Source organism: Salvelinus namaycush, chromosome 1 (genome assembly GCF_016432855.1).
Source record: "Salvelinus namaycush isolate Seneca chromosome 1, SaNama_1.0, whole genome shotgun sequence".
NCBI classification, from domain to species: Eukaryota; Metazoa; Chordata; class Actinopteri; order Salmoniformes; family Salmonidae; genus Salvelinus; species Salvelinus namaycush.
In genome coordinates this window covers 28,314,707-28,331,351 of record NC_052307.1, presented here as the reverse complement: position 1 = coordinate 28,331,351, position 16,645 = coordinate 28,314,707, and the positions used below count along the sequence as shown (strand labels likewise).

Genomic DNA, 16,645 nt, shown 5'->3' with positions numbered 1-16,645 from the left:
TCAAGTACTGTCTGGTTGTTATTTAAATTCCTGACCTATAGAAACAGGATGAAATATGACATGAGAGAGCCCCTGGAACTTTAGTTATTGGTTGAGAAACAGAACTGAGAGAGACGGGGCCTCTTTGGATCAGAGCAGTCCTCTGACTTGGGGGGGATGGAACATTGTGCAGCTGGTAAGAGAAAATAAGGGGTTCCAGAAGAGATGAGAGGTGGGGATGGTCATTAGCAGTCACCTCACACTGTGCTGCTCTAGTCTACGCCACAGCTCTGTTCTGTTTCCCCTGACCCCAGCACTCCTCCTCCCAAACAGCTGTATTCCTACAGGAGGAGGAGTCAGTAGTGGAAAAGTACCCCGTTTTCATACTTGAGTAAAAGTAAAGATACATTCAAAGAAAATTACTCCAGTAAAAGTGAGTCACCCAGCAAAATACTACTTGAGTAAAAGTATTTAGTTTTAAGTAAACATTATTGCTCAAATAACAAACAACAATAACGGAACCCCCATCAGAAGCTAACTAGCTAGTAGTCAGTTAGCCACTGTAAGCAGTCATCACCGTTAACTCGGACATCAGCCAGCCTCAGCCCGGTCAATTCCTGCCAGTCTGCACAGCGCGATATCAACCCAGAGCATAGCAGACTGCTTTTTCTCTACCACATCTCCTGATTCCTACCGCAAGCTCTGAACCTTTACAATGGCTCATCGCGGCTAGGTAGCTGCTATTAGAGTGGCTACTCCTGGCTAACGTCTCCAGTTAGCTTGGAGCTAGCCTTGAGCTAGGCCCATCTCCCAGCTAGACGAAGAGATCCATCAGACAATTCCTGGGCTTCAATACCTCTTTTTCCAATTGGCCTGGACCCTTTACTGCCGACACAGAGCCCCGCCGATCCATCATGACTGGTCTGCCGACGTAACCGTCCGAGGGGGTTTCAACAGGCTCTTCCGTCGCGACGTCCCCCTGAGGCCCATTTGCTAGCCTGCTACCCCCGGCCTGCTAGCTGTCTGAATCGCCGTGTCTCCAGCTCACCTAGCTACTCACTGGACCCTATGATCACTCGGCTACACATGCCTCTCCCTAATGTCAATATGCCTTGTCTAGAGCTGTTTTGGTTAGTGATTATTGTCTTATTTTACTGTAGAGCCACCAGCCCTGCTCAATATGCCCTTTTGTTCCACCCCCCACACATGCAGTGACCTCGCCTGGCTTAAATGGTGCCTCTAGAGACAAAACCTCTCATCGTCACTCAATGCCTAGGTTTACCTCCACTGTACCCGCATCCTACCATACCCTTGTCTGTACATTATGCCTTGAATCTATTCTTCCGCGCCCAGAAATCTGTTTCTTTTACTCTCTGTTCCGAACGCACTAGACCAGTTCTTATAGCCGTACCCTTATCCTACTCCTCCTCTGGTGATGTAGAGGTTAATCCAGGCCCTGCAGCCCCCAGCATCACTCCCATTCCCCAGGCGCTCATTTCTTGACTTCTGTAACCGTAAAAGCCTTGGTTTCATGCATGTTAACATTAGAAGCCTCCTCCCTAAGTTTGTTTTATTCACTGCTTTAGCACACTTTAGCACACACTAGCACACTCCGACAACCCAGATGTCCTAGCCGTGTCTAAATCCTGGCTTAGGAAGGCCACCAAAAAGGCCACCAAAAATCCTGAAATTTCCATCGCTAACTATAACATTTTACGACAAGAAAGAACTGCCAAAGGGGGTGGAGTTAGCCTGCAGAGTTCTGTCATACTATCCAGGTCTGTGCCCAAACAATTCTAGCTTCTACTTTAAAAAATCCACTTTTCCAGAAATAAGTCTCTCACTGTTGCCGCTTGTTATAGACTGTGCCCTGGACACCAGCTGTGCCCTGGACACCATATGTGAATTGATTGCCCCCAATCTATCTTCAGAGTTCGTACTGTTAGGTGACCTAACTGGGACATGCTTAACACCCCAGCCGTCCTACAATCTAAGCTAGATGCCCTCAATCTCACACAAATGATCAAGGGAACCTACCAGGTACAACCCTAAATCCGTAAGCATGAGCACCCTCTTAGATGTCATCCTGACCGACTTTCCCTCTAAATACACCTCTGCTGTCTTCAACCAGGATCTCAGCGATCACTGCCTCATTGCCTGCGTGCGTAATGGGTCTGCGGTCAAACGACCACCACTCATCACTGTCAAACGCTCCCTAAAACACTTCAGCGAGCAGGCCTTTCTAATCAACCTGGCCCGGGTATCCTGGAAGGATATTGACCTCATCCCGTCAGTAGAGGATGCCTGGTTGCTCTTCAAAAGTGCTTTCCTCACTATCTTAAATAAGCATGCCCCATTCAAAAAATGTAGAACTAAGAACAGATATAGCCCTTGGTTCACCCCAGACTTGACTGCCTTTGACCAGCACAAAAACATCCAATGGCGTTCTGCATTAGCATCGAATAGCCCCGCGATATGCAACTTTTCAGGGAAGTCAGGAACCAATATACTCAGCCAATTAGGAAAGCTAAGGCTAGCTTTTTCAAACAGAAATGTGCTTCCTGTAGCACTAATTCCAAAAAGTTTTGGGACACTGTAAAGTCCATGGAAAATAAGAGCACCTCCTCCCAGCTGCCCACTGCACTGAGGATAGTAAACATAAACCCCTGATAAATCTACAATAATCGATCATTTTAAATAAGCATTTTTCTACGGCTGGCCATGCTTTCCAGCTGGCTACCCCTACCCCAGCCAACATTTCAGCACCCCCTTCAGCAACTTACCCAAGCCCCCCCCCCCCCCCCCCCCCGCCTCTCCTTCACCCAAATCCAGACAGCTGACGTTCTGAAAGAGCTGCAAAATCTGGATCCCTACAAATCAGCTGGGCTAGACAATCTGGACCCTCTCTTTCTAAAATTATCCGCCGAAATTGTTGCAACCCCTATTACTAGCCTAACCGACCTCTCTCTCGTATCGTCTGAAATCCCCAAAGATTGGAAAGCTCCCGCGGTCATCCCCCTCTTCAAAGGGGGAGACACTCTAGACCCTAACTGTTATAGATCTATATCCATCCTGCCCTGCCTTTTCTAAAATCTTCGAAAGCCAAGTTAACAAACAGATCACCGACCATTTTGAATCCCACCGTACCTTCTCCACTATGCAATCTGGTTTCCGGGCTGGTCATGGGTGCACCTCAGCCACGCTCAAGGTCCTAAACGATATCATAACCACCATCGATAAAAGACAGTACTGTGCAGCCGTCTTCATCGACCTGTCCAAGGCTTTCGACTCTGTCAATCACTGCATTCTTATCGGCAGACTCAATAGCTTTGGCTTCTCAAATTACTGCCTTGCCTGGATCACCAACTACTTCTCAGATAGAGTTCAGTGTGTCAAATCGGAGGGCCTGTTGTCCGGGCCTCTGGCAGTCTCTATGGGGCTGCCACAGGGTTCAATTCTCGGGCCGACTCTTTTCTCTGTATACATCAATGATGTTGCTCTTGCTGCTGGTGACTCTCTGATCCACCTCTACGCAGACGACACCATTCTGTATACATCTGGCCCTTTGGACACTGTGCTAACAAACCTCCAAACGAGCTTCAACACCATACAGCACTCCTTCCGTGGCCTTCAACTGCTCTTAAACGCAAGTAAAATTAAATGCATGCTCTTCAACCGATCGCTGCCTGCGCCCGCCCGCCCGTCTAGCATCACTACTCTGGACGGTTCTGACCTAGAATATGTGGACAACTACAAATACCTAGGTGTCTGGTTAGACTGTAAACTCTCTTTCCAGACTCACATTAAGCATCTACAATCCAAAATTAAATCTAGAATCGGCTTACTACTTCAAAACAAAGCCTCCTTCAATCATGCTGCCAAACATACCCTCGTAAAACTGACTATCCTGCCGATCCTAGACTTCGGCTATGTCATTTACAAAATAGCTTCCAACACTCCTACTCAGACTACATCCAGTTTGCTATCACAGTGCCATCCGTTTTGTCACCAAAGCCCCATATACTACCCACCACTTGCGACCTGTATGCTCTCGTTGGCTGGCCCTCACTACATATTCGTCTCAGCTCACTGGTCACCATAACAACACCCACCCATAGCACGCGCTCCAGCAGGTATATTTCACTGGTTATCCCAAAAGCCAACACTTACTTTGGCCTCCTTTCCTTCCAGTTCTCTGCTGCCAATGACTGGAACGAATTGCAAAAATCCCTGAAGCTGGAGTCTTGTTTCTCCCTCTAACTTTAAGCATCAGCTGTCAGAGCTGTACCTGTACACAGCCAATCTGTAAATCGCACACCCAACTACCTCATCCCCATATTATTACTTACCCTCTTTCTCTTTTGCACCCAGTATCTCTACTTGCACATCTATCACTCCAGTGTTAATGCTAAATTGTAATTATTTCGCCTCTATGGCCTATTTATTGCCTACCTCCCTACTCTTCTACATTTGCACACACTGTACATCGATTTTTTTCTATTGTTATTGACTGTACATTTGTTTGTAATTCTTGTTTTTGTTGCACTGCTTTGCGTTATCTTGGCCGGGTCGCAGTTGTAAATGAGAACTTGTTCTCAACTGGCCTACCTGGTTAAATAAAGGTGAAATAAAAAATATATATATACTCAAGTAAAAGTAAAATAATTAATCATTTCAAATTCCTTATATTTAGCAAACCAGACTGCACAATTGTCTTATTTTATTTGCGGATAGCCAGGGCACTCAAACTCATAATTTACAGACGAAGCATTCTTGTTTAGTGAGTCCGCCAGATCAGAAGGCAGTAGGGATGATCAGGGATGTTCTCTTAATAAGTGTGTGAATTGGACCATTTTCCTGTCCTGCTAAGCATTCAAAAGGTAACGAGTACTTTTGGGGTTCAGGGGAAATGTGAAGTAAAAGTTGTCAAAAATATCAATCGTAAAGTACAGATACCCCCAAAAACTACTTAAGCAGTATTTTTACTTAAGTACTTTACACCACTGCTGACAGTTATTTAACCAACAGTCACTTTCTCACTTTACCTGATGGAAATGCTGTACTCATCACTGCTTAACTATTTGTTCCATACAGGCCCAAGACCTGTATGATAGTACTGTAGGCTACAAACACACATAGTTTAGCAGCAGTGATGTTTCCATTAAGCAATGTACTTTTATGATCCAGAAGTTGTGTGAAGGTTAGAGAGAGACGTAGGGAGACCCAGGGATACAGTGTACCCCCACTGCAGTCCAGACAGCCTGGCAGGCAGGCACTGCGTCAACAGAGCACCAATATTCCCTCATAAATTATTCAGAGAATTTCTCTTGTCATCCCCCTCCACCCCGCAGGCTTAACTCAACCTCATTGTCCTCATCACTCTTCTATAGAGCAGTCCGATCGATACGGTGACCGCTCCACAAAGTTCTTAGAGTAGACTGTGGCTGTGTCCCAAATCGCACCCTATTCCCTATATAGTGCCCCTATGGGCCCTGGTCAAAGGTATTGCAGTATAAAGGGAATAGGGTGCCATTTGGGATGCATTCTATGTTAGGTTTCAATGACGATGTAGTCAAATTGCCTTTTTAGTTATCATCTGGTCTAAGGCCAAATAAAATCATTTGTAGCATGGTATCTTCATTCTCAGAGAAAACAGAAGGGATGGAACTAAGGGAGGAATAAGAGATGTTGCCTTAAACAGGCCTGACAGATCGAGAAAGGGAGGGAGAGAGCATCTCCTTGTGTAGTGGAATATGGAGTGCAGCGTATGCTATCGTGTGTGTCATATCCACAGGACAATAACATCTCTTGTTCAATAACCCCACGCATGCCCTGCAGTGTCTATCCTTTCAGACTACTTGAAAACAATGAGTCATTGATTGCCCCTTCATCTCTCCATCCCCCCTCCCCTCTATGTAATCACTCTAACAGGTGGCTGTGAAGAACAACATTGACGTCTTCTACTTCAGCTGCCAATACCCCATCAGCATGCTGTTTGTGGAAGATGGAAAGATGGGTGAGTGTACCTGAATAGACTACTCAGTGAATCATGGTTTTGCTGTCTTTTCCATAGCTTCAAGCCAGGCTGACGCCAACCCGTGACTATTACGTCAATCTCAGGAAAGCCTTTTGTCTGAGTTCCGTGTGCAGAAAACAATCTAGTCATGCATTTGCTCTCAGATCACACATCTGTGACATTGGTTCCAATTTCCCCTGTTGTGTTCCTACTCTGGTTGATTCAATCTGGGGGAATGTGGTGGTGTTTGTCCCCCTGTGGAGGTTCCAGATGGGGCGAGCAGTAGGAACGCTGCTGGAGGCTGGGAGCTAATGCTCCGGATCCTAAAAGCACAGCAGGACCGGCGTTGTTCAGCACAACAACAAACTGTTTACCGTTCATTTGTTTCTTATTTCCGTTTGCTTTCTCGTTCAGTCTCCCTCTCATTCTGCTCTCTCTCTCCCTCCTTTCTTTCTTTTTTCCTCTTTCTCATTCCTGCCCCCCGTCTTCACTCTTCTTTGTATCTCTCCCCAGAGCGACAGGTGTTCCTGGCCACATGGAAAGACATTCCTAGCGACAACGAGTCTCAGTTCCAGATCCAAGACTGTCATCTCAACTCAGGTGAGACAGACCGAGACAAAGAAGGGATTGGAGGGATAAAAGGAGAGGAGAGAGGAGGAGAATGTGCACCACCTGCTTTATGTGTTGAGACAGCTTGGCATGTAACCTCTGTGGAAACAGACTGGGAGCTCTGACAGAAACACGCACCATCTACAGTGCCTTCAGAAAGTATTCATACCCCTTAACTTATTCCACATTGTGTTATGTTACAGTCTGACTTCAAAACCTTCTCACCCATCTATTCACAATACCCCATAATGACAAAGTAAAGACATGTTTTTAGAGATTTTTGCAAATGTATTGAAAATGAACTACAAAAATATCAAATTTACATAAGTATTTACACCTCTGAGTCAATACATGTTCCAATCATCTTTGGCAGCGATTAGAGCTGTAAGTCTAAGAGCTGTGCACACCTGGATTGTACAATATTGGCAAATTTTTTAAATAAAAAAATATATTAAAAAAAGAATACATTCAAGAAATGTCATGTTGGTTGCTGATCATTGCTTGACAGCCATTTTCAAGTCTTGCCATTAGATTTTCAAGCAAATTTAAGTCCAAACTAACTAGGCCACTCAGGAACATTCAATGTTGTCTTGATAAGCAACTCCAGTGTATTTGCTTTTGTATTTTAGGTTCTTGTTTTGCTGAAAGGTGAATTTGTCTCCCAGTGTCTGTTGGAAAGCCGACTGAACCAGGTTTTCCTCTACGATATTGCCTGTGCTTAGCTCTATTCCGTTTATTTTATCCTAAAATAAAAACTCCCTAGTACTTGCTGATGGCCAGCATACCCATAACATGATGCAGCCACCACCATACTAGAAAATATTAAGTGGTACTCTGATGTGATGTGTTGGAATTGCCCCAAATGCTTTGTGTTCAGGACATAAAGTAAATTTATTTGCAACATTTCTTGCAGTTTTACTTTTGTGCCTTATTGCAAACAGGATGCATGTTTTGGAATATTTTTTTATTCTGTACAGGCTTCCTACTTTTCAATATAGTTACTCTATAATACTAACCTAAATGACAATGTTGTTGATCTAGCTTCATTTTCTCCTATCACAGCCATTAAACTCCGTAACTGTTTTAAAGTCACCATTGCCTCTTGGTGAAATCCCTGAGTGCTTTCCTTCCTCTCCGGCAACTGAGTTGGGAAGGACATCTGTATCTTCGTAGTGACTGGGTGTATTGATACACCATCCAAAGTGTAATTAATAAGTTCACCATGCTCAAAGGGATATTCAATGTATGCGTTTTTATTTTTACCCATCTACCAATAGGGGCCCTTTGCAAGGCATTGGAAAACCTCCCTGGTCTTTGTGGTTGAATCTGTGTTTGAAATTCACTGCTCGACTGAGGGACCTTACAATTATCTGTATGTGTGGGGTGCAGAGATGAGGTAGTCATTCAAAAATATGTTAAACACTATTATTGTACACAGAGTGAGTCCATGCAACTTATTATGTGACTTGTTTAGCACATTTTTACTCCTGAACTTATTGTCATAACAAAGGGGTTGAATATTTAATGACTCAAGACATTTTCGCTTTTCATTTTTAATGAATTTGTAAGAAGTTCTAAACCTAATTCCACTTTGACATCTTGGGGTATGGTGTGTGTGTGTGTGTGTGTGTGTGTGTGTGTTGGCCACTGACATCTCAATTTTAATACATTTTAAATTCAGGCTGTAACCACAAAATGTGTAAAAGTCGAGGGATGTGAACACTTTCTGACAGCACTGCGTCTGATGGATATATTTAGTTAACTTATGGCCTGCTGGCCTTATTTACATGTGATAATCTGGTTTTACACCACCATGAAAACCAATATGTCTGAGCTAAATGACTAATGACGGCTCATACTATATTACCCCGAATAGATTGAATTTCCTTTTAAGGTGAAAATGTATGATTGAGACATTACCGTAGCGTGACAGTGAGACAGACACGCACCTTGGACAAGTTAATTGAGTATATCTTTGCCATGCAGGTAGTTTGAAACAGTCACTGTTACTGAAAATGTAGTTACCATTTTGAATGCAAAGGCAAGGGCTTAGACTATGGCAGCGTTTCATCAGTGCTCTCTACAGATGAGTAAAGTCACAGCCCATGAAAAGTGAATTCTGCGAGAAATAGAGCTAGGACAGTTTATAGAGTATGAACTGAGAAAGGACCCAGACTTTAGACTACTACCTGCCTTCCCAGAGCCGATGATGATTAATGACAGCAGCCTGGTTTTCATTATGGTCCTGATTGCAATGCCGTCCCCAAGCCCCTTCCCATTAAAGCTGAACAGTAGTATGGCTGAAGGTCCAGGTTCAGCTCTCTACATGGAGCCATCATATTGCACCGGTCTGATCCCCTCATGTACAGTTGACCGCTTGTAACACAAGCCTACCGAACACTCCGAGGCTAATTATCAACACTTGGAGAACACTGTTTTCACATCATCTGCAGATGGAGATGAACCGTTGTTTGCCTGGGAGTTTTAAAATGTTAACGGTGTATTTCAAGTTTGAGAAGAAGTGACCATTGTGATTTTAAGGGCTATTCTCTTGTCCCCCTAAACAGAGGCAGCCAGCAACAAGCTGCAGGGCAGTAACATCTTCACCATAGCCAAGCGCACGGTGGAGGGCCAGGATATGCTTTACATGTCCATCAAACTGTCCAACGGCATCTGGGTGCTGGCTGAGCTGAAGGTGCAGGCTGGAAACCCCAACTACACGGTGAGTTAAGGGACAAGGAGGGACGGATAACAACATTATTAATGGAAAGAGAAATCTATGAAAGAGAGGAGTGGGCAGTGTTGTAGTTTACCAAGCTACTAAAGCTACCCTTAAGAATAGTATAGTTTACTTAACTACTTTTTCAAAGTAACGGCACAGCCAGAAGAGGACTGGCCACCCCTCATAGCCTGGTTCCTCTCTAGGTTTCTTCCTAGGTTCTGGCCTTTTCTAGGGAGTTTTCCTAGCCACCATGCTTCTACACCTAAATTGCTTGCTGTTTGGGGTTTTAGGCTGGGTTTCTGTACAGCACTTTGAGATATCAGCTGATGTAAGAAGGGCTTTATAAATAAATTTGATAGTTAACCACACCACCATTCAAAAGTTTGGGGTTGCTTAGAAATGTCCTTGTTTTCCATGAAAACATACACTACCGGTCAAAGATTTTAGAGCACCTACTCATTCAAGGGTTTTTCTTTATTTTTTTACTATTTTCTACATTGTAGAATAATAGTGAAGACATCGAAACTATGAAATAACACACATGGAATTATGTAGTAACCAAAAAAGTGTTAAAAAAATCAAAATATATTTTTTGAGATTCTTCCAATAGCCACCCTTTGCCTTATTACAGCTTTGCACACTTTTGGCATTCTCTCAACCAGCTTCATGAGGTAGTCACCTGGAATGCATTTCAATTAACAGGTGTGTCTTGTTAATTTGTGCAATGTCTTTCCTTAATGCGTTTGAGCCAATCAGTTGTGTTGTGACAAGGTAGGGGTGGTATACAGAATATAGCCCTATTTGGTGGAAGACCAAGTCCACATTATGGCAAGAACAGCTCAAATAAGCAAAGAGAAATGACAGTCCATCATTACTTTAAGACATGAAGGTCAGTCAATCCGGAAAACCATCAAGCGCTATGATGAAACTGGCTCGCATGAGGACCGCCACAGGAATGAAAGACCCAGAGTTACCTCTGCGGCAGAGGACAAGTTCAGTAGAGTTACCAGCCTCAGAAATTGCAGCCCAAATAAATGCTTCAGAGTTCAAGCAACAGACATATCTCAACATCAACTGTTCAGAGGAGACTGACTGAATCAGGCCTTCATGGTCGATTTGACGCAAAGAAACCACTACTAAAGGACAACAATAAGAAGAAGAGACTTGCTTGTGCCAAGAAACACGAGCAATGGACATTAGACCGGTGGAAATTTGTCCTTCGGTCTGGAGTCCAAATTGGAGATTTTTGGTTCCAACCGCCGTGTCTTTGTGAGACGCGGTGTGGGTGAACGGACAATCTCCGCATGTGTACTTCCCACCGTAAAGCATGGAGGAGGTGTTATGGTGTGGGGGTGCTTTGCTGGTGACACTGTCTGATTTATTTAGAATTCAAGGCACACTTAACCAGAATGGTTACCACAGCATTCTGCAGCGATACGCCATCCCATCTGTGTGCTTTCGGGACCTTTTAACAGAATGTGTCTGGCAGAAAGGGTGGAGGATGAGGGCTGCAGTAGATATCTCAGAGGGGAGTGAGGCCTATGAGGGTTTTATAAATAAGCATCACCCAGTGGGTCTTGTAACGGGTATACAGAGATGACCAGTTTACAGAGGAATATAGAGTGCAGTGATGTGTCCTATAAGGAGCATTGGTGGCAAAACTGATGGCTGAATGGTGAAGAACATCTAGCCGCTTGAGAGCACCCTTACCTGCCGATCTATAAATGATGTCTCTTTTATCTAGCATGGGTCATCTGAATCAGGGTTAGTTTGGCAGCTAGGGTGAAAGAAGAGCTATTACGATAGAGGAAACCAAGTCTAGATGTAACTTTAGCCTGCAGCTTTGATATATGCTGAGAGAAGGGCAGTGTACCGTCTAGCCATACTCCCAAGTACTTGTATGAGGTGACTACCTAAAGCTCTAAACCCTCAGAGGTAGTAATCACACCTGTGGGGAGAGGGGCATTCTTCTTACCAAACCACATAACCTTGTTCTGAACACCTCCAAAACAAAGGTAAAAGGCAGAGAAAGCTTGTTGGACACTAAGAAAGCTTTGTTGTAGAGCGTTTAATACAACATCTGGGGAGTGGCCAGCTGAGTATAAGACTATCATCTGCATATAAATGGATGAGAGAGCTTCCTACTACCTGAGCTTTGTTGTTGATATAAATTGAGAAGAGCGTGGGGCCTAGGATTGATCTTTAGGGTACTCCCTTGGTGACAGGCAGTGGCTGAGACAGCAGATTTTCTGACTTTATACACTGCGCTCTTGGAGAGCGGTAGTTAGCAAACCAGGCCAAAGACCCCTCAGAGACACCAATACTCCTTAGCCGGCCCACAAGAATGAAATGGTCTACCGTATCAAAAGCTTTGCCTAAGTCAATAAAAATAGCAGCACAACATTGCTTAGAATCAAGGGCAATGGTGACATCATTGAGGACCTTTAAGGTTGCAGTGACACATCCATAACCTGAGCGGAAACCAGATTGCACACCAGAGAGAATACGATAGACATCAAGAAAGCCAGTCAGTTGATTATAGTCAAGTTTTTCCAACACTTTTGATAAACAGGGCGAAATAGAAATAGACCTATAACAGTTAGGATCAGCTTGATTTCCCCCTTTTCCATAAAGGACGAAGCGTGGCTGCCTCCCCAGAAAGGAGACAGGCTTGGCGATGATAGGGGCAACAACCTTAAAGAAGAAAGACCCAGATGATTTTTTGGGGGTCAAGTTTTAGGAGCTCCTTTAGCACCTCGGATTCAGTGACTGCCTGCAGGGTGAAGGTTTGTTGCTGTGCTTTGGGTTTGGAGCTGTGCTTTGTGTCATTGTCCTGTTACAGGAGGAAATTGGCTCCAATTAAGCGCTGTCCACAGGGTATGGCATGGCGTTGCAGAATGGAGTGATAGCCTTCCTTCTTCAAGATCCCTTTTACCCTGTACAAATCTTTAATTGTTGTGAAGAAGACTTCAGGGCGCCCAAGAAAGTCCAGCAAGCGCCAGGATCGTCTCCTAAAGTTGATTCAGCTGCGGGATCGGGGCACCACCAGTACAGAGCTTGCTCAGGAATGGCAGCAGGCAGGTGTGAGTGCATCTGCACGCACAGTGAGGCGAAGACTTTTGGAGGATTGCCTGGTGTCAAGAAGGGCAGCAAAGAAGCCACTTCTCTCCAGGAAAAACATCAGGGATTGGACTGCTGAGGACTGGGGTAAAGTCATTTTCTCTGATGAATCCCCTTTCCGATTGTTTGGGCCATCCGGAAAAAAGCTTGTCCGGAGAGGACAAGGTGAGCGCTACCATCAGTCCTGTGTCATGCCAACAGTAAAGCATCCTGAGACCATTCATGTGTGGGGTTGCTTCTCAGCCAAGGGAGTGGGCTCACTCACAATTTTGCCTAAGAACACAGCCATGAATAAAGAATGGTACCAACACATCCTCCAAGAGCAACTTCTCCCAACCATCCAGGAACAGTTTGGTGACGAACAATGCCTTATCCAGCATAATGGAGCACCTTTCCCTAAGGCAAAAGTGATAACTAAGTGGCTCGGGGAACAAAACATCGATATTTTGGGCGGTGTTGCCAACTAATTTTCAGGGTAAGTTGCTAGAGGTAGGTTGATTTGTTGCTAAATGACGTTGTGATGTCATTGCGTGATAACGTAAAACTGCGTCATTACGTAGAATACACAATAACATTACTGAAATTGACTGGCCAGCTCGGCAAAAAATATGATTTGACATTTGTTCAGGTACAGACTCCCACTCTTTACTGTACTTCTGGCTGTACAATTTTGATTGAGACATGTTGATTGATGTTGTAAGTTCTGTTCAAGATCAAACATTCGTTACCAACTATATTCATTGGGTTTGGCTCGTCGAACCCGTACTACTGCTGCAGTCAGACAACAATGATTTGCAATTTGCTGAAATTGCTGCTGCCTGTGCACGAGCTGAGTGCCTGCTGCTCACGTCACTCACACTGCACTTTTGCAGCCCGGCAGATGTGTTGTGACTGAGTGTGTGACAGAGAAAATCGTTTTTGTGTCATTTAGAGTTTAAATGCGTGCATTTTAGCGTTTGAGTCACTTTTCAAAAGTTGCTAAAAGTTCCAAATACATTTTTAAAAGTAGCTAAATTTGTTGCTAGGTGCTGTTTGGAAGAAAATAAAGTTGCCAGGGTAGTCTGAAAAGTTGCTAAATCTAGCAACAAAATTGCTAAATTGGCGTCACTGATTTTGGTTCCATAGCCAGGAAACTCCCCAGACCTTAATCCCATTGAGAACTTGTGGTCAATCCTCAAGAGGTGGGTGGACAAACAAAACCCCACAAATTCTGACAAACTCCAAGCATTGATTATACAAGAATGGCCTGCTTCAGTCAGGATGTGGCCCAGAAGTTAATTGACAGCATGCCAGGGCGGATTGCAGAGGTCTTGGAAAAGGAAGGGTCAACACTGCAAATATTGACTCTCTGCATCAACTTCATGTAATTGTCAATAAAAGCCTTTGACACATATGAAATGCTTGTAATTATACTTCATTATTCCATAGTAACATCTGACAAAAATATCTAAAGACACTGAAGCAGTGAACTTTGTGGGAATTAATATTTGTGTCATTCTCAACTTTTGGCCACGACTGTAGTTACATTTACATTTGAGTAATTTAGCAGACGCTTCTATCCAGAGCATACATTTTCCTACTTTTCCAAACTGGTCTCCCATGGGGCATACATGTAGATCACTACTCCTGAACACTGGGAGTGAATAAGAATAACTTCAGCGACGGCAGAGAGGGAGGGGAAAGGTTGATGGGGATGAGAAAAGGAAACTGATCGACAGGGTGTATGAATAAGAATGAATGGAAAAAGGTAGAGTAGAATGAAAGATGTGGGAACATGTGAGTTGAACATGAGTTATTAAGGGGGTTAAGACATGAACTAATGAGAAGAAGGATGGAGTGGTGAAGTGTGATGAGGAGATAATGATTGATAGCAGAGTGACAGGGGCATGTATGAGTGTGTTTCTGGTTGGTGATTCATCATCATTACCATCTCTGTTCTTCATTAAGTCTCTATGCTAGGTCTTTCTCCTGAGGAGTCTCTTTGTGTGTGTGTGTGTGTGTGTGTGTGTGTGTGTGTGTGTGTGTGTGTGTGTGTGTGTGTGTGTGTGTGTGTGTGTGTGTGTGTGTGTGTGTGTGTGTGTGTGTGTGTGTGTGTATGTTTCTGTTGTGATGCATGTGTGTGTGTCAGTATACCGTTGTCTGCTCACTTGTTTTAATAGCTGTAGCCCAGATTATTGTGCCTGACTAGTTCATAACAGTGACCTTGATGTGACCCCTCAGTCATGTTTTTATTCATGAGGAGAAAGCATTTACTGTCCCTTTTTGTTTCCCCCAGTTCAGATGACTCCATTTATGGCATTCAATCTGTCTTAGTCTATCTGTTTCAAATGTAGATTTTAATTTGAAATCCTCCACTGTTCATTATTGGGGATTCAGCTTGACTCATCCATCAGTGGTTTAAGCCTCTGGATTTGGCTAATTTGGTATTTTATTTTCATTCAGGAGATACAAGGCTTTTCAGTCAGACATGAAATGACTCAAGTGAGGTGTTTGATCAATCCCTGACTGTTTGTCTTATCATTTTTGTTGTGTGTTTTTGTTTTTCTGTCTCTGATGGTGATTGGTTTAGTTTCTTTCGTGTCACACTCAACCTGAACTATCTGGATTCACCCTCTTTCTGTCAGTTGCCTCCTTCCGTGTGTCTGTCTGTGTCTTTCTTCTGGTCTGTCTCGGTCCGCTGGGATGAGGCCCATAAGACTCTCTTCCTCCCTACAGATGGGCACCATCAGAAGCTCTGTGTCCAACACTAAAGATGCTACATCTGCCTGTGTGCAGAATGCATGCTCTCTCTCCTCCCTGTGCTGCTGCATGGATCTGATGCACGCTCCGTACGACATGTGAATATCAACCAGACGCACCCTTGTGTTGAGCGGCTATTTTTAGCCTGTGAAAAGAACACTTTTTGGATTTTACTCAGCCTGTGGGAAGATTCCACAGCTTCCTTTAGCTAGGCAGTAAAGCTAAGAGCTATGGCAGGGATCATTATGGCGATAATGACCCTAACTCTATACTAACTTCGTCTACTCTAACCTGATGTTGCTCAGCCCAAGGCTCCTCCAGCACCCTACCTAATTGGTCCCAGTTGTCCCATGATACCCAGGTACTTAGCGCTACCTTTTGAAGTGGAGCGGAAGACCCTCGCCTCCTGTCCCCATGGCAATGGCATGACCAATGGCAGAGTGGCTAATTGCAGTGGTGTGGGAGAATGCTGAATGCTGCTCTGGCACAGCCACCATCACGACCGTGCCATCTTTCATCTCTCCTTTCTTCTCTCTCGTTCTCTCTCATATCCACTTATATGGTTCAGCAATCTGAGCATCTTTACGTTTTCCTACGTCTCCTGCACACCTCCAACCGTTCCCCATCCACTACCCACCTGTCATGTTTCTACCAATCCCTATTCTCCAACGCTAATTCTCATATTGACTCAGACAGGAAAATTATTCAGCAGCATTTACAAAGCCTTAAGCAGAATGCCCACCATGTAACCTTGCTGATCAGAGCTTTTCTACAAACTGTCTTAATAAGCTGATCCAAACACCTGCCAGCATAGCCTTGTTTAGAGAGAGAAGGAGAGAGAGATTCTGACTAATCACACCAGCAGTGCTATGCATTAGTGCAGAGCCGAGGGGGGGGGGGGGGGGTTGTGCAGTGGTCCTACTAGTCTAGAGCAGAGCTGTGGAATGTACCAACGCGGTGCTGGGGGAACTGCCATTGCCTATGGCGCATCAGTGTGATCTCCTGTCCTATTGGTCAGAGAAGGACCAGGTCCCTGTCTGATGGGACTTCAAATGCCTCTGGCCAGTTTACTGATAACTGTTAATAGAACTGGTAAGCACGAGCCAAACGGAACTCTCTAGATCAACACACAATCCCTGGCACCTCAAACACACAGCTGCTGCAGTAGTACTGCATCAAACACATGACTACAGTACTGCCAGCATGTGCTCCCTTTCAAAACACTGCGCTGGGAATATATTAGTTTTCCTGTGTGAGCTCTGATGAAAAGGAAACCGCCTCCCACAGCCGTATTAGATCCTGCAGCAACAGACTCACTAAACGTCACAAGCAGAAGGGGGGTTGAGAGGGAATGAGGGACAGTATTTTTCTTCTCATATTCCGCTCCAAGCTGATAAGATGTAATAAAAGGCAGCATTTATAATGCTAATGAATTCTCCCCTGCAAATAAAATGAAATGC

General features: G+C 44.3%; 1 protein-coding gene across 2 annotated transcripts in view; it reads left to right on the top strand.

Moving 5' to 3' along the window:
- The window catches only part of LOC120025169 (AP-1 complex subunit beta-1-like), a 53,645-nt gene that overhangs the window by 34,275 nt on the left and 2,725 nt on the right, over positions 1-16,645 (top strand). For both annotated transcript variants that reach the window (XM_038969661.1, XM_038969740.1), the window contains exons 19-21: positions 5,911-5,995; positions 6,509-6,595; positions 9,172-9,326. In XM_038969661.1, the coding sequence (XP_038825589.1) occupies positions 5,911-5,995; positions 6,509-6,595; positions 9,172-9,326 (327 nt within the window). The remainder of the gene's footprint in view (positions 1-5,910; positions 5,996-6,508; positions 6,596-9,171; positions 9,327-16,645) is intronic.